Source organism: Cupressus sempervirens, chromosome 8 (assembly GCF_028749045.1).
Source record: "Cupressus sempervirens isolate cs-2001-9-10 chromosome 8, ASM2874904v1, whole genome shotgun sequence".
Classification (NCBI taxonomy): domain Eukaryota; kingdom Viridiplantae; phylum Streptophyta; class Pinopsida; order Cupressales; family Cupressaceae; genus Cupressus; species Cupressus sempervirens.
In genome coordinates, this window is record NC_143125.1 from 350,233,098 (window position 1) to 350,259,829 (window position 26,732).

At 36.3% G+C, this 26,732-nt stretch overlaps 1 protein-coding gene across 7 annotated transcripts in view; it reads left to right on the plus strand.

Moving 5' to 3' along the window:
• The window catches only part of GMI1 (gamma-irradiation and mitomycin c induced 1), a 393,394-nt gene that overhangs the window by 84,842 nt on the left and 281,820 nt on the right, over positions 1-26,732 (plus strand). For all 7 annotated transcript variants that reach the window (XM_089797668.1, XM_089797669.1, XM_089797671.1 and 4 more), the window contains exons 13-17: positions 19,410-19,527; positions 19,695-19,765; positions 19,844-19,972; positions 21,751-21,841; positions 22,145-22,179. In XM_089797668.1, coding sequence (XP_089653794.1) covers positions 19,410-19,527; positions 19,695-19,765; positions 19,844-19,972; positions 21,751-21,841; positions 22,145-22,179 — 444 coding nt within the window. The remainder of the gene's footprint in view (positions 1-19,409; positions 19,528-19,694; positions 19,766-19,843; positions 19,973-21,750; positions 21,842-22,144; positions 22,180-26,732) is intronic.

Consider the following 26,732-nt stretch of genomic DNA (forward strand, 5'->3'; position numbering starts at 1 on the left):
ATAATTACACAAGTAACCCTCAAGCCATTTATTCCCTATTTCCATTTGGCTGTCCATTTGAGGATGATAACTAGTGCTTGGGGTAAGTTCACTGCCACATAATTTGAAGAGTTCTTGCCAAACCAAGCTCATGAACTTGCTGTCCTAATCACTAACAATGGTCCAAGGCAAACCATGTAATCTTAAAATCTCTCTAAAGAATGTTTCTGCTACATGTAGTAGGTGGAGGGAATATCCATAAAATGCGCAAGCTTGGTTAACTGATCCACCACTATGAAAATGCATTCTCTCCTCTATGCCCTGGGTAAGCCTGTAATGAAATCCAACGATATACTATCCCATTTCCGATCAGCAATGGGTAAGGGCTGCAACAGTCCACCAGGATAGGAGTGTTAATGCTTATTCTACTGGCAAATTGCACACTCCCTCACATACTGCAATACCTCCATCTTGAGCCCTTTCCATGCAAACTGCTCTCTCACCTATCTGTATGTCTAAAAGTATCCCTGGTGTCCTGATATAGGTGAGTCATGAAATGCTCAAAAAATCTTGCTTAATTGCAAAATCGAATACCAACCATATCTTGTTTTTATAGGTGATAAACCCATTCATAACCAAAATATCTCTCATCTTGAATAGTACCATCTATGATACCTAGAGCCCACTCATTTCTAACATAATATGCCATAATCAGTGCTCTCCAATTATCCAACAAGGCTCCAATGGCGCACAAATGTGGTCTGCTAGATAATGCATCAGCAACTACGTTTTTCTTCCCTTTAACATAGACTATATCAAAGTCATATGCCTGTAGCTTGCTAACCCATTTCTATTGGCTATCATTCAACTCCTGTTGTCCAAGGAAATGTTTCAAACTATTGTGATTTGTCTTGACTGTAAACTTGTTGCTCACTAGATGTTGTCTAAACTTAGCTAAGGCATGCATGATGGTCGACATTTCCTTGTTGTAGATGCTGGAGCTCCTCTCAGTACCCCACAACTTCCTTCTCTCATTTGCTATTGGGTGCCTGTCTTGCATCAACATTGCCCCAACTCCCTCTCCTGAAGTATCACAATATAACTCAAAAGGTTGAGTAGAATCTGGCGTAACCAATACTGGGCAAGAGGTCATCAACTGCTTGAACCTGTCAAAGCATTGTTGAGACCCGTCTATCCACTCAAACGCAAATTCCGAGTCAAATCAATAAGATGGGCCGTTGCTTGTGAATACCCATTCACAAAACGTCGGTAAAAACTACACAATCCCATGAACCCTTAGAGGTGAGAGGTTTTTGGGTGGAGGCCAATCCATAATAGCACGAATCTTCCTGGGATCAACTCAAACACCTTCTGCACTGATAATGTGCCCAAGATATAGTACTTCTATCATACCAAACTCGTACTTTGAAATCTTCACATATAATGACTCCCTCTCTAGGATGCTCAATACAATGTCTAAATGTTGCAGGTGTTCCTCCCATGTCTTGCTGTAGATGAGTATATCATCAAAGAAGATTAATACAAATCTCCTCAACTGATCCTTGAATATCCTGTTCATGCATGATTGGAAACTCGTTGATGCATTGGTCCACCCAAAGGGCATGAGCAGGGACTCAAAGTGCCCATAATGACACCTGAAGGCAGTCTTCTCCACATCCTCATCCTGGACTCTAATTTGATGGTAACTAAATCTCAGATCAATCTTTGAGAAGTAGCATGCCCCATGTAACTCCTCTATCAACTCATCGATCTTGGGTATAGGGTATTGGTTCTTGATGGTGCACTTATTAATCTCCCTATAGTTGATGCACTTCCGATGTGTTCCATCTTTCTTTTTGACTAGTACCATTACTAAAGCAAAGGGGCTCTTACTAGGCCCAATGTGACGCATCTCTAGAAGCTCCTTAATTGCCATCTCTATCTCATCCTTGTACCTCTTTGGATGCCTATAGGTAGTAATAATGATTAGTTTGGCTCCCTCCTCTAACTTAACCACATGCTTCATACCCCTATTTGGTGGCCTCTCTGCGAGAATATCATCAAACACTTTAGAGTGTTTGGTCAATAAGCCTTGAATCTGGGGTGGGCACTCATGCTTCTACTGCACACTCTCTTCTGGCATTGTTACCATACCTGCTGCCCACTGCACTTGATCATGTTGGATGAGCCTCTTCATACGTCCCAAGGATATCACCTTGAGCCCCTTCTCTGTAAGGGCTATAATCACCACTTTCCTCCCTTGATGCTCTAATTTGAGATCCATCCTATCCAAGTTGAAGGTGAACTCATGTAGGGTCTGATGGAGACCTAATTTGAGAAAATTAAAGCTTCCATTGAGTGTTATGTCTCATTACTTTTATAAAAATTGCCTAGGTTATACACTTATTCAGCTATATCACAACTTTATATTGAACTTGAAACAACGACATTGATCCTACAAGCCTCCATTTGAAATGTAATGTTGAATACATATAATGAAACAATTACATAAGAGGAAATCAAGAAGAAATTTGTGTGATTCAAAGCAAATAAGAAGATATGAAGCATATGAATTATATATCATTCAATGCTATGAAATGTATGATATAAATAGTGAAAGCCAAAAGATGATATGGAGAATCATGACAAAGATAAAGACCTATGATAGACAAAGTATATAGGCAGTAGGGAATGTTCATGCACAACAACTGCACATTATACACTGCCAACCAGATATGAAAAGTATGGAAACAACTTGGGACATCACTTTTAATATACTTATCCTCAAAAGAAACAGATGACACCTTAGACTTGTTCAAGTTATATTAAGAGACTTCAAAAGAAACAGAGGGCACCTTAGACTTGTTCAAGTTATATTGAGAGACTACAGTAGCAGTGAAAATGAATTTCAAAGATAATTAGCATTACAGGTCATCATTTGGTAGCATTTCCAAATGAAGCATTCATCTTGTGGTAGCACAACCATCATGATTGTAGTAATTCAACAATCATCTGCAATTTTGGAAGATATTACCGCACCTAACTATTTAAAACCAATCGCTTGGATCTTTTGAAGGGAGTGGTCCTAGAGTATGGTGAGAAGTTGTGATTCTTTCTTATGCAAGAAATGAAGTGAAGAGGTGTGTATAAAAGTATTTGTCCCAAGGGAAGATCCCAGAATCCCGTCTGTTCTATGTATTTGGAAAGGTGCTAATTTCCAGGAACGGGAATCTTATGATATGTTGGGAATATTTTATGAAAGTCATCCATGTCTAAAACGTATATTGATGCCAGAAAGTTGGATTGGGTGGCCTTTGCGCAAAGACTATATAGTATATTGCACCTGATTTTTATGAAATACAAGATTCTCATTGAGTGCAGTGCAAAAAAAAAAAGAGAAACATATTTTTTTAAAAAGAGTTTATCCATGTAAACATAGATCTATATGTATTGATCTATGTATATCCCATCTAAATAGATTAAAACATTCAAAATAAATAGCAATATTCTATAGAATTCTATTGAATATATATTTTAAAACAATCTATTTATATATAGATTCTAAAACAATAAAATTTATCAATTTCAATTCCATTCTATTAATAATAGAAAAATAGAGTTTTGATATCAATTTTTCTAATCTCGTGCTTTATACGTACCTCTACACTACATTTGTCTAAGTTTATCTCAAAAAAGAAAATAAAGAATGTTATATAAATGACTTTAATACAAAAGTCATATAATAACGGGAGATTTGAAATGATTATAGAAATCATTTCAAATCTCCTGTTATTATAATAATAAGAATTAAAATCAAATTAGATGGATTAAATTATCTTAAATTTCAACTTCTTTTCTGACCAAAGTGGTTCGACCCAAGTCTTCTAAATTTTTCTTACGACGTAGAGGTCGGGTAACCAATTCAAGTACATCTCTTGCATTGGCAAACCCATGAATCTGGGCAAAAGTAAATTCCACTGACCATTTAGTACTAATTCCTCTTGCTTCTAGCGGGTTAGCATGAGCCATTCCCGTGATAGCTAAATCGGGTTGTAATTCGCGTATAGGTCGTATTTGATTCGAATTATCCGGTTTCTCCACAATTCGTGGTATTGGTACACACATCTTTATACATGTATCTTGTAAAAGTGATAATTCAGCAGTTTGATATCGTTTATCCATATATGGAATGCCAATTTCATGAACAATCATTCCACATCTAATTAAGAATCTTGCTAGAGAAACTTCTAGCAGATTATCTCCCATGAAAAAGACAGATTTACCGTCTACCAAATCAAGATAATCTTTTAAACTTTCCCATATTCGTTCCTCCCTTTCCTCCAAACCTTGGGGGTTCAACACCAAATACAGGACAAATCTTTTCAATCCAAGCACGCGTTCCGTTTGGACCAATAGGAAAAGGAGCTGCAATTAATTGACATTTTTCGCGTCTTATCAAAGTTGTTGCTGTCCGACTCAAAAATGGGTGAACACCACAAACATAAACTCCGTCACCCAATGATGGAAGATCGGTATATTTTTGAGCAGGTAACCAACCTGATACCTTGATGGATTGACGTTTTAATTCTAAATTGAGTTGAGAAGCGACGTTGGACGGCAAAGATCCAAAAAGAACTAAGGAAGGGTGATTTGCATATTCAACCAATTCCTCTTTTTTTCTAGAATGAAAAGTCAAAAAATGTTGTATAGTTTCTTTTCGTTCACGAACGGAGAATTCCGGTTCTGGACAACGATGTGCCATGGCAGCTAACACAGTATCTTCTCCTTGAGTAAAGGCATAATCGAGTCCATTCGCTCTTGCCACTAGAATTGGGATTCCAATTTCCCATTCTGGTTTGGGTGCCATACCTTCCAAATCCATTTTTATGATCTCTGTAGTACAAGTACCTATCCATATAATCACGCTAGGATCTCTATCTTTTCTTATTCGAATACAGAGTTTTTTTAATCCTTCATAATCATTCAATTGAGCCGAGATATCTCCTTCTTCCAATTCTGCGATTGCATAGCGAGGTTCTGCAAAAATCATTACTCCAAGTGCATTCTGCAGCAAATAACCGCATGTCTTTGTACCCACAACTAAAAAGAAACTATCTTCAATTTTTTGATATAACCAAGATACACAACTAATTGGACAAAAAGTATGATAATTACCTGTCTCACATTCGACAATGAGAGTTTCATCAATTTTCACTGACATAAATTATTATAACTATGTGGATTAAATCGTCGTAAACCCAAGTAAATTTTCCTTATTATTTTGATGTTTCCCCTCATCAATAGGATTGAGATAAAGGTCAGAGAGTAGATTGAATAATTCCCGATCTAGAATCTCCTTTGGCACAATACCTTTTGGTTGGGACAATATTTGATCCGCTATGTTTAAATAATATTCACATACATAGTTAAGAGATGGTTCGGATCCAACCATTTCAAATAAAGTTTTCCCCTTGACCCTTGAAATTCGAATATCTTCAATAAGAGGTAACACTTCTATTACGGGCATTGGACAGGCCTCTACATATTTATTGATAAGATCTCTTTTAGATGTGCGATTTCCAACCAAACCTGCTAATCGGAGTGGATGTGTACGAGCTTTTTCCCTTATAGAAGCAGTAATACGATTAGCTGCAAATAATGCATCAAATCCATTATCTGTAATAATGAGACAGTAATCTGCATAGTTCAACGGAGCAGCAAAACCTCCGCAAACCACGTCACCCAATACATCAAATAATATTATATCATATTCGTAAAATGCATTTAATTCTTTTAACAATTTCACAGTCTCTCCTACCACATATCCCCCGCATCCAGCACTTGCGGGCGCCCCCCTAGCTTCCACACAATCTACCCCTCCATAACCTTTATGAATGACATCTTCGGACCAAATATCCTCATAATGATAATCTTTGGACTGCAAAGTATCTATAATTGTAGGTATCAAAAATCCTGTAAGAGTAAAAGTACTATCATGTTTGGGATAACATCCAATCTGTAACACTTTTTCCCCACGTCTAGCTAGGGCAATTGAAATATTACAACTAGTGGTTGATTTACCGATTCCGCCTTTTCCATAAACTGCTATTTTCATCTTTTGATCTCCTTTTCTTTATTTTTTATCGTCCGAACTTATTATTCATTTGATCTAATTTTGAGTTTAACTTTGCCTTATTTGATAACAGTAAATAAATTCTAGTATGTTACATTACATTCTTTGTAACATTGTGTGTGTTTTTTTTTTTTTAGCTCCCTCACCCTCATTTTATCCTGAGTAAATGGAGGAAGCCAAGCAAAGAATCCTTCATTTCCACTTCCACAATAAATGCAAATTTTTTCATTAATTTGAAACGGGAACTCCTTGCTAATTAAGACTTATACCTCTTTTGAAGGGAGTGGTCCTAGAGTATGGTGAGAAGTTGTGATTCTTTCTTATGCAAGAAATGAAGTGCTCGTTGGGCATAATGCTTTAGAGCTCAGAGTCGTTGATGTGTAGACTAAGTCATCAAACAATGATGGTGATTCAGATTGAATAGTATGGCAAAGGTGCTGCAAGTGACATATCGTTCCCTTCAAATTATAATGAAACAATACATGACAGTGATATTGACAGCATGTGGATATTGATCTCCAGAAGCCTGCTACATATGTGAGTGTGGTTTTGGAAAATAAGTAACTAAGACATGTCGGGAGGAGCATAGTGTCAATTGGAACATTGTAAAGAAGCCACGTAATATAGAATACAAATCATTAATAAACGTGAATACTATGCAAGCAGTGTTGTCAATATAGTTAATAAAAAATAAATTTGAGATGATTGGCGGGAGTATCATAATATTGGATGAAATAACAACAGTTATATTATATTGCCAATATAGTGTAACGTTTGTATGGGCATCTTCAGCAACGATAGACAACAAGAACCCGTTAGAAGTCAAAGATGGTGATGGAAAAAAGCCAATTCATAAGAGAATGCATGGAACGATACCAAGCTGCAAACAATAAAGACGAGTTTCTCATTCAGCGTATAAATAATTGGTTGAGGAATCTAAGTAAGATGGGGCACATGAACAATGTCCCGATGTAAATAATGGGAGCCTCTAAAGCATTTGGTATGTCTACGGTTGACTAACAGGATAAACCTAGTTGCCAAAAGTCTTCATTGCTAAGAAATATGTAGAGATGGCATATTGGAAAGCACCTGAACAAGCCCGTGAATTGCTTTTGGAGATAGATGGTGAAAGCCAACACTGGAGGATCAACATTATGAAAACAATAAATATCAGATGGATGTTGTCAGGATTTTTTCGAGTGTCAATTCAAAGCACCATATGAAGATGACAATAATTTGCAACTAGACATACTAGCACCGATAAAATAAAAATAAAAAATAACTTCACTAAAAGTGTAGTTATAATTAAGGAGCAGGTATAATTTAAAGAGATATGACTTTTCTTTTGAAAAGCCACACCCTTCTTTTTAATGGAGTATAAATGGAGAATAATTTCGTTTGGAAAACAACATACATTCAAAAAAGCTTTCTACAAAGAGGTATTATATATTTTGTACGACGGGATAAGGAGTTTTAATATGATTTTGTAATATAAATTCATATATTATATTTTAATGATTTATAAAAGCTTGTTGCCTTTTTATTATTTAAATGGCATGGAGAGTTAAATTGCAATAGATTCATCCTTTATGATTATTTTTAAAATTCCATAAACAATTTATGTCAGATAAGTGGATTGGATGAGGTCATTTATGGCATTTTGAACTTGATCATTGTAGATATTGTGAAATATTTAATTGTTTCTGAATATATGTCCACTCTATCTCCCCGACCTTAGGAGTTGAAGCGCACTCTGTACTAGTTTAAAATTGTGTATATATTTGATCCGTTGTGTCGTGGTCATTAAACTATTTGCAGTTTATGTGCATAGAACATTATAAAGTTGTACATAATAATATTCAAGCAGTTGACTTTGTTGACCGATTAAGCTATAAAGCACTAGTCTTTTACCATTGAAGTATTCGATTTATATTTGAAGTCAAAAAATCTATAATTTCCTTCTTACAAACCTCAAATCCATCATTAAAAACCTTATATAAAACAATCATTTCAAGCACTCAGCATTTAGTTTTATTTTGATTGAGTTTGAGGACTTGCCAGTCGGAGAACTCCTCGCTTTAGAAGAGCTTTGAACTAAGTGATCAAGTTTGAAGAGGTGGTCTACCCGCCTAGGTGCAGCGGAGCATGAAGTGCAGGGTGATCAAGGTGATTCTCGTTCGTTGGCCAAAATTGGTTTTGGAATCCTATCCAATCTAAGGTTTTGGGAACCAACAAGGTTTTCATCGAAGTCATGCCTAAAATGCAATAATAGTCACTCATGGGAACCACATTAAGCTTGCTTGACATATCATAATCCCCCATATGTAAAGGCATATCCTTTACTATTAAAGAACTGAGGAGCTGATGTCCACTAGCCACCATGACTTTGAACCCTCTATGTACATCTGTCTGGAGCCCCAATCTATCAATAAGTGTTTCTGATATAAAATTATGTGTGGCACCCATATCTACCAAGGTAATCTCTCATTGTCCCTGAATTGTGCTCCTCACATGGAAGGTTATAGCTTGTTCATCACTTGATAAGATGGCTATTACTTTCCCCACAATCACCTCTTCATTTGTGGACTCACCTCCCTTGCAGTTTTCATCTTCCAAATGGCTGTCATTCTCTTCTGATAATGATTCCTCGGCTGAAAAGTATTCCATGTTGGCTGCCTTAGCCTTGAGAGAGCATTTATGAGATAGGTCTCGTGGTTCCCTACAATGGAAGCATAACTTCTTCCTTCTAAGTTCATTAAGCTAATTGCTGTCGAGCTTTTTAGTTTCAGCCCTTTGGAGTTCTTCTTTGTGGAAAGGTTTCTTCTCTGTCTCTTTTAGACGTGGAACCCTTAGCATAAAATCTGTCTGTAGATGTGGTTAACTCGATGTCCCTTGCCTTTTTATACTTGTAATGTGCAGAAATAATTCTTTACCGGAGTAAACAAATTACTAGTTATTTGTTATGTATCATTGATAATCGTGCCACATAAGCAAGTTCCTATTGATTTCAAGCATAATATTTGTTTTCATGTAATTCACATGAACATTTAAGAGACATAGTACAATAACTAACCAACCAACCTAGAAGGTTGGATTGTAGTGATTGGTCTAGTATGTGTGCGATTTAGTTGTGGTCTAAAGTGTGTGTTGTGCCTTAATCTCTTCGACCTCCGTAAGGACTTTGGCCCTGGTGTAAGGTTGGATGTTGCTCAGACTTCACTAACAACCCTACTGTATTGCCTCTAGACCCTTGCGATTCATATGATTTGGCTAACATTCATGCAGTCCCTTGCCCACACTCCAGTCCTGTAAAAATGGATGATATCACTTGCATATCACCAACCAATATCCCTCCACAATCCTTTTGCACTGTCTGCTAACCTTGCATAGTAATATGTCGAGTTCAATACTGGGAGAATGTAGGGTAACCCACCAATATCTCCTTTCGGTGCAGCTCTTGCGAAACATGTTATGACTCCTAGCTGTGTGTTTAGAGTCTTTAGACAGTGAGGATGTTGTTAGCTCTAAGAGTTTTCATTCTTAAAGCCCGCTCTTGTTCCTTCCCAATATCTCTCTATCTTTTGCAGTACCTTCACAATCACAAAATACCTCCCACCTCTAATGTTCGACTCACTTGTTTCTTTCAATCCTCATACCTTTTCGCCTACCCATCTAGCACCAACTATGGTCAAGTAACACCTCTAACTCTACTATTAGGATATATAACTCCTGCTCGCATGACTTATTCCTAGTGACTCAGCGCTTGTCTCCCTTTTTTATTAGTACGTGAGTACCTTCCACCTAGGTAATGGGGTAGTTGATGAGTCACATTGTCCTCTCTCCTTATTTTGTCTCATTCTACGTCACTGTTTTTGTGTCTTTTAGTGCACCTGAAGCATTCTTTTGTCCCTTATTTTGTGCGCAATAAGCCTTCTATGGACAATATTTGAAGGCTTGCACTCTCCCAATCAAGAGTCATTCAAGGGACATCACAAGGGCCACCTAGGAGAGAACAAGATAAACATTTCTTTTGGGTGATTACTTGCAGGATGTTGGAATGATCAGAATGGGATAAAATGTGGAAAGAACTCAAAGGGCACATAGATGTTTTAACTGTTTGCTTAAATAAATGTATTGAATATTCTATGTTGTTGGTGAATCAAGATCAAGCAAGCGCAAGCCTCGCTTCTTCAAGTGTTGAGCACATTTTTAGTAAGGAACAAGAAGAAAACACATTTGGCAACTTAGGAGAGAATGGATTATCATTGTACCAAAGGCACCTCATTTTTACAGAAGATTGGAAAGGTGTATGATAACATGCTCCTTTTAAAGAAGCTCATCGATTAAAACAAGATAAAGCTTCATGGGAAAAGGTACTTGTTGGGTGGATATTTTGCAACCGACTGTTTTGGGTAAAAATCCAGTCGCAAAATAGGATGACCAGCCACAACGTGTGAGACAAAGTCTCTCATACCTAAAGGGAAGGCTCCCCCTTCTCACCATTTCTTGGATCAACTCAAGGAAAGCAAAAAGTCGAGAGATTTTTATAAAATGGGTGTTACCAATATCTTTTCTTCTTATCTTTCAAGAAAGAATCCACTTACTTGTGGAGCAAGTAATGGACAGGGTGAATCTCTAACTATGCTTCTATCAAGAGTTGGAAATAGTGATACCGATAAACCTTTACTAACTCAAAGGCTAGCTGAAAATGTACCGGTCCCGTTGTAGTTCTATATGTAAGAACTTTACAATTAGGGTACAAAAACTCCTAAAAGTAAGAATACTTGCCTATTTTGCGAATTAAGAAGAAAATATAAGCTATAGGCAAAGCTTCTAGCTATACATTTTCACAATTGCTCCTAGTCAAAGCTTTGGTTTCAATTGCTTCTTCACTCTTTTCTATTCAATTCATGAGATACAATTACCAATAACAAAAGATAGTATGAATCAAAGACAATTTGGATGAATTATAGACAAAGCTTACAATTCACACAAATAACAATATCACTTAAACAAAGTTCAGTCTCAAATGCTCCTTTGTATTCACTTTCTTTCAAAATAGTGCTTACACAAACAAAGTTTTCCTGGTACAATTTCTCCAGAGCTCTCTTACATAAAAATAATGATGATATTACAATGAGGGGACACTCCTTTATATAGGCATAGGAGTTGAGAAAAAGGTGGAGGAAAAAGTGGGAGCAACTCAACCAACTATGACCTAGTCTAACTACAGGAAAAAATAAAGGGTTAGATGCAACTGCACATGCAACTCGCATTACATCCGTTTACATACATGTAACTCGCATTATATGTAATTATGCTTTTTCATGTAATGCATTCATTACAACTACTAACAAGAAATAAAAACAAAATAACAACTAACAAGAAATAAAAACAAAATAACAATCTTAGATATTGTTTCTCAGTGCCTTGAATTTGACAATGATGTCACGCATTGTGGGAAGATCAGCAATTTCCATAGTCTTCGATATAGCTTCAACTCTCACTACATTTTCATATACTGATTGCACAACTTTGGAACTTTTTGTCGTAGTATATAACAAGTGTTTTGTCAAGGATTTATGCAAAACAAACTTGTTCATCGTATGTGAACCAAAATCTTCAGAATCTATATCAGCATTGATCTTGTTGGTATATTTTGAATTTACTATCTCTGCTACAATAAGATTACCAGATAAATCAATAACATGACATCCCATTTGTTCCAAGTCACAATTAACACTTGTTTCGACTACTTGACAATCTCTAAAGACCACCTGCAACTTTGTGACCAGGGTCCTTAATGTCTCCTCTTTGTAACCAATGAGCCCTTGAAATCTGAAAAACATTTCACATGATGGAAGAATGTCACATGAAACCAAGGCATCCATATCGAAATTCACCATTTCATCCCAATGATCAAGGATTTCCTTTAGATTATCTGCTTCTTGAGTCAAAGAAGAAATTAAGTTTTGCTCCATTTCATTCATCTCTTTGACATGCCTAAGAACTAGAAATGTCTCTGTGATGGCTTGAACTCCTTCATAAATGATTTCTTGTATCCAAGACTTGGCGGCTTCAATTAATCTCCTCTCTTTAGACGTTTGAGACATAACAACCACACTCTAAGAAGATTGTTTCTGGATAACCTTATTCAAACGAGAGATGTCTTGTTTCAGTTGATTCTTCTTTACCCAAAGCGCATGATTGCTCTTTGATGCATTAGCCAATGCATCTTGAGCATCTTGCAAGCAATTCAAACGTGATTGCTTTCCAATTTCAACCTTAGTAAACGTGTGGTCAGAACGAGTAAGTTCCTGAATATGGTTATCTACCAAGGGCTCAACAACCTCAACAAATTTGGTTTTATTAGAATCAACCAAAATTCTGGAAACAATTTTATCTTTCAAAGGTTTGTATTTAGTCTTCTTAATGGGAAGATTGTCAGTAGGAACAACCACTTTCCTTCTCTTTGTTGTTATTTTACTCAACCACGTAGGCAAGCTGAAACTTTCATGCGAAGAAGCAAGCATAGTGGAGACCATTGGCATTGATCCAGATTGTATATCCATAGTGACTGAGCAAGATTCAGTTTGTATTGCTGAAGGCATAGGAACATGTTGAGAGGATTCTGTCATGAAAAGCTCAAATCCTTTCAAAGATGTATCAAGTTGGAAAACTTGACCACTAGTAAGAGTCGGAAATTTTTTGAACACATCTGCTGAGTGATCATACTGTTCATGTGTAGGGATGCGAGGAACAACAGAAGAAATAGGAAGAGCCATGACATTAACCTCCAAGACTAAAATGGAAGGAGTGAAAACAGTGGATAATGAACCCACATCATTATAAACCTCATGCAAAAAGGGCTCTTCATGTATAAAGACGTACAAACTTGTGCAGACTTTGGAGGAGATATGATCATTATTTCCCCTTCTTCATTTGAATCTCCTTTATCAGATTTTGTTTCCAATTCATCTTCTGATTCTGCTATTGATTCTTGAATTGGCTTAGGAACTTGAGATGATTTAGTTCATTTTTGGCCTGTCAATTTGAATGTGAGGGAACCCTTAGCATCAGAAGATGAAGCACCATCTTTCCTTGTAATTTCCAGTTGTGATTTCCTGCCAGGAGGACGAAAACTTCCACAATCCAAGCCCATCTTAGGATTTACTCTTTTAAGGCATTTACTTTTCAACCACTTGTTGGTGTTTACTAGGATGGATTGAAATCTGTCCATGAGAGATGTACCTTCCTTTTGTTGCCATTGGATAGGAATATGGCACTTCTTATCAAAACTAGCTTGATGAAACTCCGGAGCAGGGATGTCGCCATCATCTTCAACTTGAAAATCTGAAGGTATTTCCAACATTTTAAGATCAATTATCTGCTGCAAGGTTAATCTGCAGTATTCCATTTTCATGATGTCAAGTTTTGTCCTCATATCTATCCAGATGTCTTCGATGCGATGAACATGAGTGTAGGCTCTTTTCATCTGAGAATTCATCTCTCGATAATTAAAATCAAATCTAGCCTTGAACTTCTTCAAGCTAATCAACGACAACTTTGCTTCCATGTTCTTTGCTTTAGGCATAGAAATGATTGAATAATTGCCTATAGCCAAAGACTTGGCTAAGGTAATGCCAAAACCAGGCGTATGCTAGCTCCATCAGGATGATTCGATTTGTAGCATACCTAGGTAAGGTATACGGCTCTCCTTTGAAATGTCCAACTCTCAAGTATGTGAAAGTGGGCAACTGAAGAAAAATACTGCCGTATTGGTTCACCTTCTCCCATGTTGCATCAGATACTCTTTTGATAGACAACTACTTATCGAACAAGCATTGGAAATGTCCGAAGAAGGCATCTTGGACTCTTTTGTAGTGGAATTTACTACTGGCCAAAGTGATTTGGTCATGGTAATCCCAAATAGGAACTTGTTAACGATCTCTTTTGGTAGAAAGACTAGAGAAAGATCCCATAGCAGCAGTGATGTAAACTAGATAAGAATTCATATAGAAAGGCACTGATGTTCCCACATTAAATATCTGTTGGCAGAGTGCAGTACTGATGAGTTCTCCCCAAAAGACGTGTTCTTTATTTTCCATAATTTGAAACATGAACTTATACATCCATGGCCCAAAATCAGTAGAATCTTTAAGGCCACAAATCCGACTGAGAAGGATGATGAGATCCTTATACTCTTGTTTGAAATTTGACTGATGAATGGTCTTTGGCCCTCTGGAGAAATTGTTTCTTTTATTGTCTAACCAGTGTAGGTTGACATACTTCTGATAATTACTCTTTTGCTCATTCCAACTGGCCAATGATGATAGTTTAGTCAAATCACCACATTCTGATTTATGTGGAACCTTGAAGATTTGTTCTATAACCTCAGGATTTAGGCTAATGATAAGCTTGCCGTCAACATCTTTAATAGTTTTTTTCTTGGGAGTAAACCATTGCGCACATCCATAAATGAAGTCAGGTTCTATAGCTGTCATAGGAAACGTAGATACCAAGTGAATGTTACTTCTCTTAATGCGCTTCATTTCATGACTAGCTAGAGCTTCAACTCTTTGTAGAAAATCAGCCACGTCAGCATGACCAATCTTTGTGTCCAACAGGTTATCCAAAATAGAAATGATTGAAGGAGCTGCATGAGCCAATTCTTTATCATATTGATATTTCATTTTGCCTTTAGATTTGGATGGTGAGGACATATCTTGTGCTTGTGCTGCAACACAAAAATCTCAAAACATAAATACATCATTAGAAGGAATCTCCATACAAGTGAATTCCAGATTAGCAATGAAGATTTGAAAATGGATTGGAGAGATCACAAATTTGTCAAAATGACTTCAAAGAGAAAGCATATGCATATGTAATGGAACTGAAAGCGAAATGAAATGAACAGAATGCGAAATGAAATGGAATGGAATGAGACTGCTTGAAGGTGAAATGCATGGGAATGCATGCAAATGAAAATTGCTGATTTCAAAAGTGACTTAGTGTTTTCAAGATATTATTGCATGAAAAAATGAGTTAATGTAAATGCAACATGCAACGGTAGGTGGAGGGTGAAACGAGATGCGAATGCGGATGAAGAATATGCTTCACATGTATGTGCAAATGAAGGTTAAGATGGAAAGCATGGAAAGATGCAGAAATGTAAATGCATATGAAGGGATGGAAATGGAAAATGGAAGTGAGATAATGAGTTTTATAGTCACTTTTGGTGAAAAGGAGAAGTCAAAGTACATGGGAGGTGAAAATGACATCTTTTTGACTTTCAAAATGTGACTTTTAATTAAAATCGGACCCTTTTGATGTAATTACACGTAAGACATTTCGTGTTAATGGAAGTGAAAAGTGAGATCGGTGAAAATGGAAGTGGAAAAGCGGATTACATGCATATGCAGATGGCGAATGGGATGAAAAACATGTAATTGCATTTCGTTGAGTGAGAGATGAAGTGTTGTGACATGGGAACCAAATGTGGAGTATGATGATGCTTTCGCATGAATTGAAGCAAAAACAAGTTTTTGGGAAAGAACTTGTAACTTCTCCAAAGTGGAGAAAACCAATAAGCAAGCACAAAACAGAAAACACAAAATAAACAATGTACCTTTGGAAAATAACTCAAACATGCCAAGAGGCAATGCACTTCAAAACTCAAATTCGAAATTGGGACTTGGGAAAGAACCGAAAACATGAAAATTAATAAAAACTTCATATTTAAAGGAAAAATGCACTTTCCATGGCATAGATTTTAACAAGTGGCAATCATTAAGCAATTATGTGCATAAAATCAGCAAGATAAGCACAAATTAAATAACAAGAAAGAAGTCCACTTACATGAAGATTAAGTGTCAAAAATGAAGGAAAAAGATCCCCTCCAAAGCTGAAAAATTCTCCAAAAAATGATAAGACTTTTTCCAACTTTGCAAATTCAAATGGGAGAGGGTAGCAAACAAGGAGTTCTTGTTAGAAGATGCCAAAACGTGCCCTAAAAACACTCCAAGATCCAATGTTTTGCATATGAAACTCATGGGACGTTTTTGGTGAAAAACGTGTTTCACCAAGGAGCATGAGTAAATTGATTTGGTGTTTAAACACTAAAATGTTAACCAATATGCATTGTAATCACCAAATAAGGCCAAATTGATTCATCCTCATGCAAAAACATTGATAAAAAATGGAGGTATTCGGAGTTTTCTTCAAAAAAGTGCTCTAGGATTTAGCTCCCAAAAACAATTTTCAGCATGTTAAATCCATTCTTGATGCAAGGAAACTCATTGCCAAGTAAAATCGCCTTCAATAGAGAAGATTTCAGGCAAATCCACCAGGTAAATCTCTCACAATGAGCAAAATCGAGTTCTTGGAGAGCAAATGCATGCATTCTTTCGAAATTGGACTTTTTGGAGGACACAACACATTTTAAAACATGCTTTTGATCAAAATCGGACCTTTTTGGGTGCATAGCATGTTTTAAAATATGCAACTCACTTTTTAGATGTTTAGACATAAAAACTTCACTTTTCATGCCATAGCATCAAAAAGGTCCACCAAAGCAAACTTTATATGCAATGACATGTAAAAAGTCCACTTTTGATGGATTTCACTTGTTATTGCATATAAAATGTCCACTTATGAAGACTTTAAGTCATTTAATTCACTTAAAGTTATAAAAATGCTCCAAAATGGGTCATAAACAATATTTATTTATCATATTATGAAATATAATATATAAACATCACTTTAAAGTAACATTTAAATAAACATTTGATTTTTAAAACCAAAAATTAAACTAAAACTATATAGTTATATAGTTACTTTAAGTGAAAAATTAAAAAGTAACTCAACTTAAAATTATAACATAAAGTGCATATAGCCAATTTAAGTTATAAATTTAAAGTTAAAGTAACTTAAAAAATAACAAAAAGTGAATATAAGTTATATTTTTCAGAAAATGAATGCCAATTTGAAAATATAACAACATATTTTCAATTCGTGTTGTTGCACCTAGAATGTCCACTTTTGAGGCACTAAAACGGAGAGAACTCTTGACTGGCAACTCCGATTGACCTCTAGGTTAGATTGGATCGAAGGGAAAAATGAAAGGCATGACATGAGCAAAACTAAAGGACTAAAAACAAGCAAACGCAAACTCAAAAGCAAAGAACGAACAATGAAGGCTTCAAAAATCAAACAAAGGCTCGACAGAAAGCAAAACAAAAAAGACTTGACGAGGGCCTTCTGTAAAACAATTTGATATTTGAATTGAAATGGATCAATCGATCAACATTAAACAATTAAATATCAAATTCAAGCTTAGAGAAACGCAAAACTAGCTTGGGAAAGTTTCGTGCTGTTAGTAACATTTTGTGATGACAAAATGTAGGACAACAGTACTTGCAGAGTAGAGAGAAATAATAATGATGGATGCTGCCCATGCTATCTGAGAGAAATTTATATCGGACTTGCATGATGTCTGATGCATTATGTGTTTTGTGGCTATAAAATGCAGAATTTGGCTTATGAAGTGGCATAGAGATGAAGTGAATAAATCCATGAAGGAATGCAACAAAATACATGTGGACATAGTCGAATTGGCCAACAATGTTTCTTGCATATTTACGAACGAAAATAGTAATGAGGATGCACTGGTGGACAAAATCAAAAAAGAGTTTTAGAATATCACCAAGTTTCTCTCCGAAAAACAAGTGCTTGGAAGAGACACATTTTGGAAGATGATGAATGTCATGCTTGTCTTGATTGTAGTGTTGATCATCCTGTGAATAGTCAGGTTGAGATAGACAAAATCAAGGGAGGAAGAGTGGTATGTGATATTAGATTGAAGTCTATTGTCATCCTTATGCATACAAAATTGGCCTCAGTACTAAAGGTTGACAGAGATTTTAAGGATTGACTTGTAGCATCTCAGCCACCTCTGCTTTTACAAACAATTGTGGCACCACCATTTCAGCCTTTATGGTTCTTTTCAAATGTTTTCAACGTTTTAATTTATTGCAAAGAATTTAGGCTCCAAAGACTTTATATTTAAAAGTCCTTCTATTTAAGTGGGTTGTTTGATATACAAAGACACTTTCAAAAATTGATTCCTGTAAAGGGTCGGTCGCTTAAAGATGGAAGTGACATTTTGGAGTCCCTAAATACATATTATATGGACATTTGAAGGGTCTGAATTTTGGGAAACATAGTACTTACTATTGTGTTACCATTTTTTATGAGAGTTCCAATAATCAGAAGAAGAATTCTTTTGGTGTTCTCGAATATTCATTTGTTTGTGTGCAACAGACTTTTCTTTGAGTATTTAATCCGTGTGTTAAAGTTAATTTGGAATTTCTGTGCATTACATTTCGTCAGATCCTTATATTTCCAATTGTCTTCTGTTATGGTTTGTTAACCTCTGTTATGGATGGATGATGGCATCATTGTAATGAGTTTGATGTCAGATTTGATTCTTTCTGTTGAGAGGTGTTTTTTATTGTTTATTTGTTTTGGTGATATATTCAAACACTTAACGTTTTTTCAGTTCTTTGTATCAGATTTGTGTTTATTTTATGTTGTTGAGTAATCATTGGTTGCCTCTCTGTTTTTGGTTTAAAAACATACCAAATCCTTTACATTCAAAGATTAAAAAAAAAAAAAAAAAAAAAAAAAAAAATGGTTTACTTATTATTGGGAGGAGCTGTAACATGCTAAAGTTCAGAGACAAACAAGTTTGTTGTTTACCTAACTGTTGGTTAGTTTGTGTTTATCTTTTTTGGGCAAATAGAGTTATTCCTTTTCCGGACTTCATGTGACACCAAATCTTTTAACAAACAATGTGTAAATGAAATTAGTAAAAATATACTTAACAGCTTTTCAATTGCTTAAATAAACTGTTATTGTCATTGACACTAGAAGCTGAGATTGAAATAATATTCCATATTATGGACTTCCAGCATTTTCTACTCGACATGTCCAAAATACCCCTTCTATAAGATGTGATAAGTTTTAAATTCTTTTTGACATGACCTTATTTCTTGAGTTGTTCAGACATGTCTCTGAATGGCCCAAAGATATGTCTAGAATCTAGATATCCCATGTAGGCCCTCTAAAGCGAGGAATGTCCTGAGGAAATGACAAAAATTCTAAAATGTAGAGGGTTGTGGAAAGCATGGTATGCCGCTGTGGTTGTAAATTTCAATTCATGATAAATGTCGGTACCATTAATTCTCATTGCTTGTTTGGTAAGCATAGATATGAGAGCTTAAGTTGAAATTTGCAGGTAAATGGCACTAATCTGATTGAGGTAGAAGGAGGAGAAGTGGTTGCGACAAATTTAGCATCTTGTAATGCACCGCCATTTGTTGTTGAGCTTCATTTGAAATGCCACCCAGAGACTGGTATACTATATGGACATCATTTTTTAAAAATTAGTTTGGAATAGAACAACAAATTCAAATGATGTGTTTGTGCACTTTCTTCAATTTTCCACGGGTATTAGTTTGTTTAAAATGAAGATGGCTGGACTCTGAAGTTTTAACTTGTTGGCATTCTGGTTACATTGTAGACATGAAAGAGGCTGCTGTTGTAGAAGAAGCTAATGCAAAGCTCTCGTTCTTTTATTTTCCAATCACTCAGGTACACATTCATAGATTCAAGACTGAAGTGACTTTATTTTTTGTCACCAAATACTGATGGTAAGTTTTCTTGTTTCAGGGGAAAGAAAGTATTGACGAGATTTTAGAAAATCTTGAATCAGAGAAAAATGGTTTGGGGGAGAACTTTGACAAATTTTGCCGTGTTTCTATACGGCACTTGGGGCGTTTACTTCCCGATGCACGCTGGGTTAGACAATATTTCTATCTAAAAGCATATGTGCATTTGTTTGTTTTGAATTCAAAACTTTGAAGTCTGAACTGATATGTTGAATCATAACCCTCAAATTTAAGAGCTGTATCTCAAAGGTTGTTTGACAATGCAACTGGATTGCTTGAGTGTAAATTTAGTTGAGTTCTATGAGCAGAGATGAAAGCAAAATTATACTTTCCAAATTTTATCTTAATGCAACATGCCAAAAAATACTCTTTAGTTTTCATAACTCTTTCCTTTCCTTTCTAAACAAGTAGAATCACCATAGCTTGAAGATATATTTGGTGTCTACTCTTTGGAGGATTACCCTGGAAGCAATTTGGCTGTGGTCTACTTTTAATAGGATTAATGTTTCCAGAGATACAGTTTTGACCTAGGGCAGATATTGATGTATTTGAAGATATTGTTCTGCAGATGGATGCTATCAAAGAGCATACACATGTTGAATGCTGCATATTGAAATGTTGGTAAAAATGAAGTAGGAATCAAATTCAGAGTGACAAGATAAAATGAAAAATGTCAGAAAGAGAGGACAAATATAAAAAAGTACGATATTATATAGAAATAATCAAAGGGAAATGTAAACCTTTTTGAGAAGACAAAAGCTAAAATCAAAGATAGAGACCTGAACAAGAGTACGACCTGAACAAGAGTATAGTATAGTATGGTTTCACACTCATTTTTTTACCTCCTTTAGTTTGTGGTATGTCCTTTGCAAAACTTATGATCTCATTTCATTTTGCATGTTATATGACCATTTTTGTTTCGTGTTGTGAAGTCTTCATTCATCATTGTACAACCTTAGATCAACACAATATAATCAAGTACCATACAAACTTGTGGCATGCTAGCCAACATTGTGCTATTTACTACTTTCCCCCACCTTTATACCTCTTCTGTGCATTGTATGACGTTTATGCTGTATGATTTCCAGCCTTTCTGCAAATCATACAACCCATAATTTTCTAACCAATGGTATGATTTCATAGACTTTATCACTTGCACAACCTCTGTGTCTGCACCGTACACAATCTTTGCATTGTCTGGTTCAAATTCATTACTTGATTCTGGTCATACATTATACAAACTGTTATGTTTTTGCTGTTCCCTCATACTCTTTCTGCTAACTGCCCTACATACTACGTAGTACACTTTCCCATTCTCTCCAGTATCACTTTTTAAAAAAAAATATGCTTGGTTGCTCTATTATTGTATGAAAATCTTATTGGCCCTGCAGGCTCTTCCTTCTACTACCGTATAACTTTCTAAGTTGCTATCATATGGTTACATTGTGCAAACTATTGTACTGCTTGCTCGCACACAATTGTCGCCAACATTATGTGGTGTCGAGCATAGACATAATACACCCTTGCTTTAGTGATGATCCTTAGTGATCAGAAAAAGCTCTAGGAAGCATTCTAGAGTATGCACCCACGATCAGTACTAGTTTCAGAGTATTGAAGGGAAAATATTTAAATCAGCTCCTAGAATTGTTTGAGGAAGCTTGGTACAATCAAACTTGTGAGTTGAGCACATATCTTTTGATATATTGTAGTTTAAAAGTGTTTGGCATTGATGGTTGTTATAGTTTATTCTATGTTTGGTGGACAGCATCTGAGCTGCTATATTACCTAGGCTATTAGCCCTTCATGGTGTATGGTCCTATGATTAGCATACAATTTTGATGCCTGAGTTATGAAACCATTATCTATTTCTGTTTGCTTACTAATGGATTTTTAATTTTTTCATAACAGGGCCGGCTTCCTTTTATGGAGCCTAAGCGTAGGCGGACAGAGAATGCACTCATTCCACAACAGTGTTATAAGAGGGTCAAATGTTTTGTTGGTATGAGTCATTGTTACTTGATAATTGAATCTCTTATTGGTGTTCGATGATTGTCTTCTTGTTTTCTATTATCAATAACTCCTTTTTCTTCTTGTTCCTCATCCCGTTGAACAAATGCCTCTCCTTCCACCATTAAAAACCTTAAGTTATTTTTAGATGTCATCTGATTGATTATTCTATGCAAACAGCTGTCATAAATTCCGGATTTCATTTTTTAATAACTAATCTTGGAATTACTTAATGTCATTGGGAATATGGGCTGAGATGCTGATGTAGTGCTGATATTTTTTTGAATGAGTGCAGACACAGATGCTGGATTTGTACCAACGAGTTCTAAAGTGAGTCTACTAGATTTTACTTCAAAGAATTCTAAACTAGTCTTGAAAAAGAGCTTTTTATACTGGAAAATAAAAAATATATGGTTTAACCTCTTTCAGATATTACTTCAAAGTATTTTAAACTTGTCTCCTAGATATTACTTTAAAGTATTTTAAACTTTTCTTGAAAAGGACTTTTTATACTGGATATTTATAGTGAATATTTATGAAGCCTATAAATGTGTACTTAGTAATTACAGCGGCCCGACTTTTACAAAAGAAATAAAAGCATTGAACATATGATGCACCGAGTCTGTTACTCTGTCAAACTAATCATTTCAAGAATACTACCCAACTATCCAAATTGTACATTTGATGAACATGGAATCACCATATTCCAAGTTTAGAACAGAACAAATGAAAAGCGTTAAGCATGTGATGCACCCGATCTGTTACCAAACAATTTAACAATACCACTCAACAATCCAAGTTGTTTATGATGAAAATAGAATCACCATATTCTAAATCTAGAACACAATAAAGAAACTGACAAATGCTATACACTTTTTCTGTCTGTTTTTAAAGTGACTCTGTTTGTGAAAGAAAAATTGTAAGATAAAAAATGCTGTCTCTGAGGACAGCAGTGAGAACAGGGACATGGTGCTAGGGGGTTAGACCAGCTTCCCATGGAACATATCTTATATGAAAAATCCCTATCACAGTGTGAGGGGGTGAGACCAGCCTCCCATGGAACATATCCAACAGGAAAAAATCCCTATTGATGCAATATTGTCTTGGATATCTTCTGGAATATGAAATTCTTTGTACACTATCAAAAATGACAAAATGATTATCCCTACCAACACTATTTTCTTATATACTACATGGTATAAAGATGTAGACACCTAAATTTGATCATTAACATTTGATCAACTTGAATAATTATAACCCTTCTAAAGCCAACATATGAATTAAATAATTCATCTATTTACTAATCATCCCTCATTAAGCCTAATCGCACCTAGAATCATGTGAGCACCTTTAATCATAAAGGTTAGGAACCTAAAGGCAACCCTTCCATCACATCATGCACATGTGCACATGTACTTGGTCACATGGGCTTGCACACCAAGCACGATTTTTAATCCCTTCAATTCCTCTCAAGCATCATCCACCACTGATCTTTGCAATCAATCTTGACCATTCATTTATCTCTTTCCAATCCAATAACTTCAACCCCTCACCATTGTTATCTCTCCCAACCGTTTTGCGCTGGGAGCATTGTTATGCTTTCCAAAATCGTGAGTGAACACACATCTAACCAAACATCAATGGACAAAGCGTTGCATCGAGGAGGTTATGGGTATGCTACTTGGTTTGCATTCTTGTTTCTATATTTTTAAAATCTTGTATGTTGCTTTGGATTTGTTGATTTGAGTGTTTTTCATTATTTTTTTCAGTTCCTTGAATCACATTCCATTGCACACACAAGACAAAGTGACTTCATAAAGCATTGATTATCCAATAAAGCAAGACCAGCATTTATTAAAGTGAATCTAATATCTGAAGCCTAAATCTATATGCTCTTTTTCATTAAAAAAATTGGTTCTGTACATGGGTCAGCCCATTGTACATTTCAAATTATTTTTAATTTTTAATTAATACTCACTTAAAGTTTGGCAGTTGGCAAAGGAAGGTCGGCCTTATAAACATAAATAAATCTCTATATTATTAATTCAATGTGTGTCCATCTTTTAAATGCATCCTGTCATTTTTGGGAGATTTTTTATTGTAAGGCCATTGGCAACTCTTTCGGCTGTTTCTTGGAGGTTGATGATTCCACTTCCATCATGGATCATTCTGCTTTTGCATGCATTTGACTGATATTGACATCTCCAAACCTGTTCTTAGGAATGTGGTTCACATGCCCACACCTCTTCTCAAGAATGTGGTTCACATACTGCAAATAGACTTTTGCTATATTATGAGTTTGCCATGTCCCCTTTTTAGTGACGTGCTATTTTTCAGTGAATTTGCCTATCATGGGCTCTTGTAGGCAGATGATATTGGTGAGAGAGTCATTCTGATGATTGGATGGTCTTATTTGCTCTTGGAGAGATGGGGTTTATCATAAGAATATTTTATGGATGCTTTTAGTAGTTCTTAGTGGCTTCTTAGAAAAGTGCATAAATAGAGTGCTTGGCCTCTCATTTGGACATCCCATGACTTGAGTTTACACTACTTTTCCCTTTGAGCATTTGTGGCATCGTCTTGGTTTGCAGATTGTCATTTGATCATTAGGAACAGAGTCATAATTGAGGAGGTGAAATATCCTTTGAAGGATTGCTCTTTGGAAGTGGTATTCAGCTACTTCAAGTTGGGCTTATTTGGTATTTAGACATTTCCAACAGGGTTCGATTTTCATACATTTTTGCTCATATCTAATTGTTGGCTGGGAGTTTGATTTTGATTTTCTGGGAGGATTTTTCTTGGAGCCTGGTGATAATTTCTATACCAATTTCGGCACCTTTCAATCCGGTATTTATTTTTGCCAGGTGTTGTACCAGTCCGTACATTTATGGATGTACTTGCAGGCCGTACGATTAGCAAGTCTGAGGGCAGGTTGGAGTTGCATTATCATCATTTCGTCTTCAGTATTCAGTCTCCACCATTTGCTCAATCCAGGTTCTTTCATTTCAGTTTGTAATTGCAAAAAATTCTCAGTTGCATTCAGCTAGTAAGGGTTGGTTTGTAATGTGCCATGTTGTAATGCACTGAGTTGAAATCGCATATCATATGTAAAAGCATTTGGCTATCATTGAATGAATATATTGGCACTATTTTACATCAACTATTTGATTAGATTTGTTGCACAACAATTTCCTTTATTCAGCATTTTACTTTCAGCAGTGTATTTAGTTTGCATGCCAAGTGTTTGACGAAATATAACAGTTCAATATTAGTGGTTATTAGTGGCCTATTGGTAAGGGCCATTACAATGGTATCAGAGCGGTGTTCTTGCCATCCTGTTGGGTAAAGGATCTTTATGCATTCTTCAACTTTTGGGTACCACAAGTATTATACACGCAGGAGAGCAACACCTAAGGTTGAGCAAGAATTCAGAGATATACTTATTATGGGTGAAAGACAATCATAGAGTCCACCTAGAGTCCCTAGGACTGATGATGATGAGGCTAGAAACTTCTTTCGGGCTATGACTACTGGACAATAGGAGATAGATCAATCTATACGTGCATTGACTACTATGATGGAGAGAATTGCTCAGCAGAGGAATCAGGAACAGGGGTAGAGGGACACTAGAGCAAGATAACATGAGTGTAGCAGGTTCACAGGGTGCTCCTAGGCACAGGTCATGGACTGCAAATAGGCCTACACGTCCTACATTCCTTAGAGAGGTGACCTAGGAGGCAGTAGAGGATGATATCCTGGAGGACTTTCAAGATGATCTTCGAGCTGCAGATGCAGAATGGAAGGCACTACCTCCTCATGTTCGTGAGTTGCTAAATTTTGTTCGCTACCTAAGTCAGAGAAGAGAGCACATGAGGAGTAGTAGGAAGAATTGGATGCCTAGAGTAGGTCAAGATAGTGAGTTGTAGTGAGCTGCTAGCAAGCTCACCTTACCCTCTTTTGACGGCAGTGGACAAATGACAGCACAAGCCTGGATCCATAAGTTAGATACATTCCTGGCATTGAGGCCTATGTCAGAGACAGATGCTATTAGGTATGCCACTTTGCATTTAGAGGGTGCAACACGATTGGTGGTCACATGGTATGGTTACATTGCAGCATAATCAGGTGACATGCTATCATGATTTTGTGGATAGATTGGTAGAGTGCTTTGATAAGAAAGAACCAGAGGTGGTCTTTTGTGATCTTGCACAGCTGAGACAGACAGACAGTTTGGAGGTCTACATCAGCGAGTTTCAGAGATTATCAGTGATGGTGCAGGATGTGTCTAAGAGGAGGTTGGTTATACTATTTACAGAGGGGTTGTCTGAACCTCTAAAGGGGTGGATCAAGGCATTATATCCTCTTTCATTGCAGGAGGCTATGAGGAAGGCATGGAGCATGGAGCTCAGAACATCCTCCAGTAGGTTCACCTGCAGGAGCACTTCTTCATTCAAGGACAATAAGAAGTTTGATAAAAAGAAGGGCAAAAAATGTGACACCAAGGGTGAGTCTATTGCATCTTTGGATATGGAGACATTGAATGACTTGCACAGGAAGAAGCTATGTTTCTATTGCAAGGGTCCCTACAACAGAGATCATGATTGTCCTATGAGGCCTAAGGGGAAGGCCAACAACGTTATGTGGGCTTACTACGAGGGTTCAGATTCTAATAATTTTGGACATGAGGTTGATCATAGTGATGCAGAGCCTGAGGCGGAAGTAGAAGCTCTAGAGACTAAGGAGGAGCTTGAGTTGCACTTACATGAGGCACGCTTGTCTAGCATTCAGCACGAAGGATCTTTTAGACTGCGTGGTGTTCTAGCAGGGCAGAGAGTTATTACTTTGGTTGATACAGGTGCTATGCACAATTTCATTGATGCACC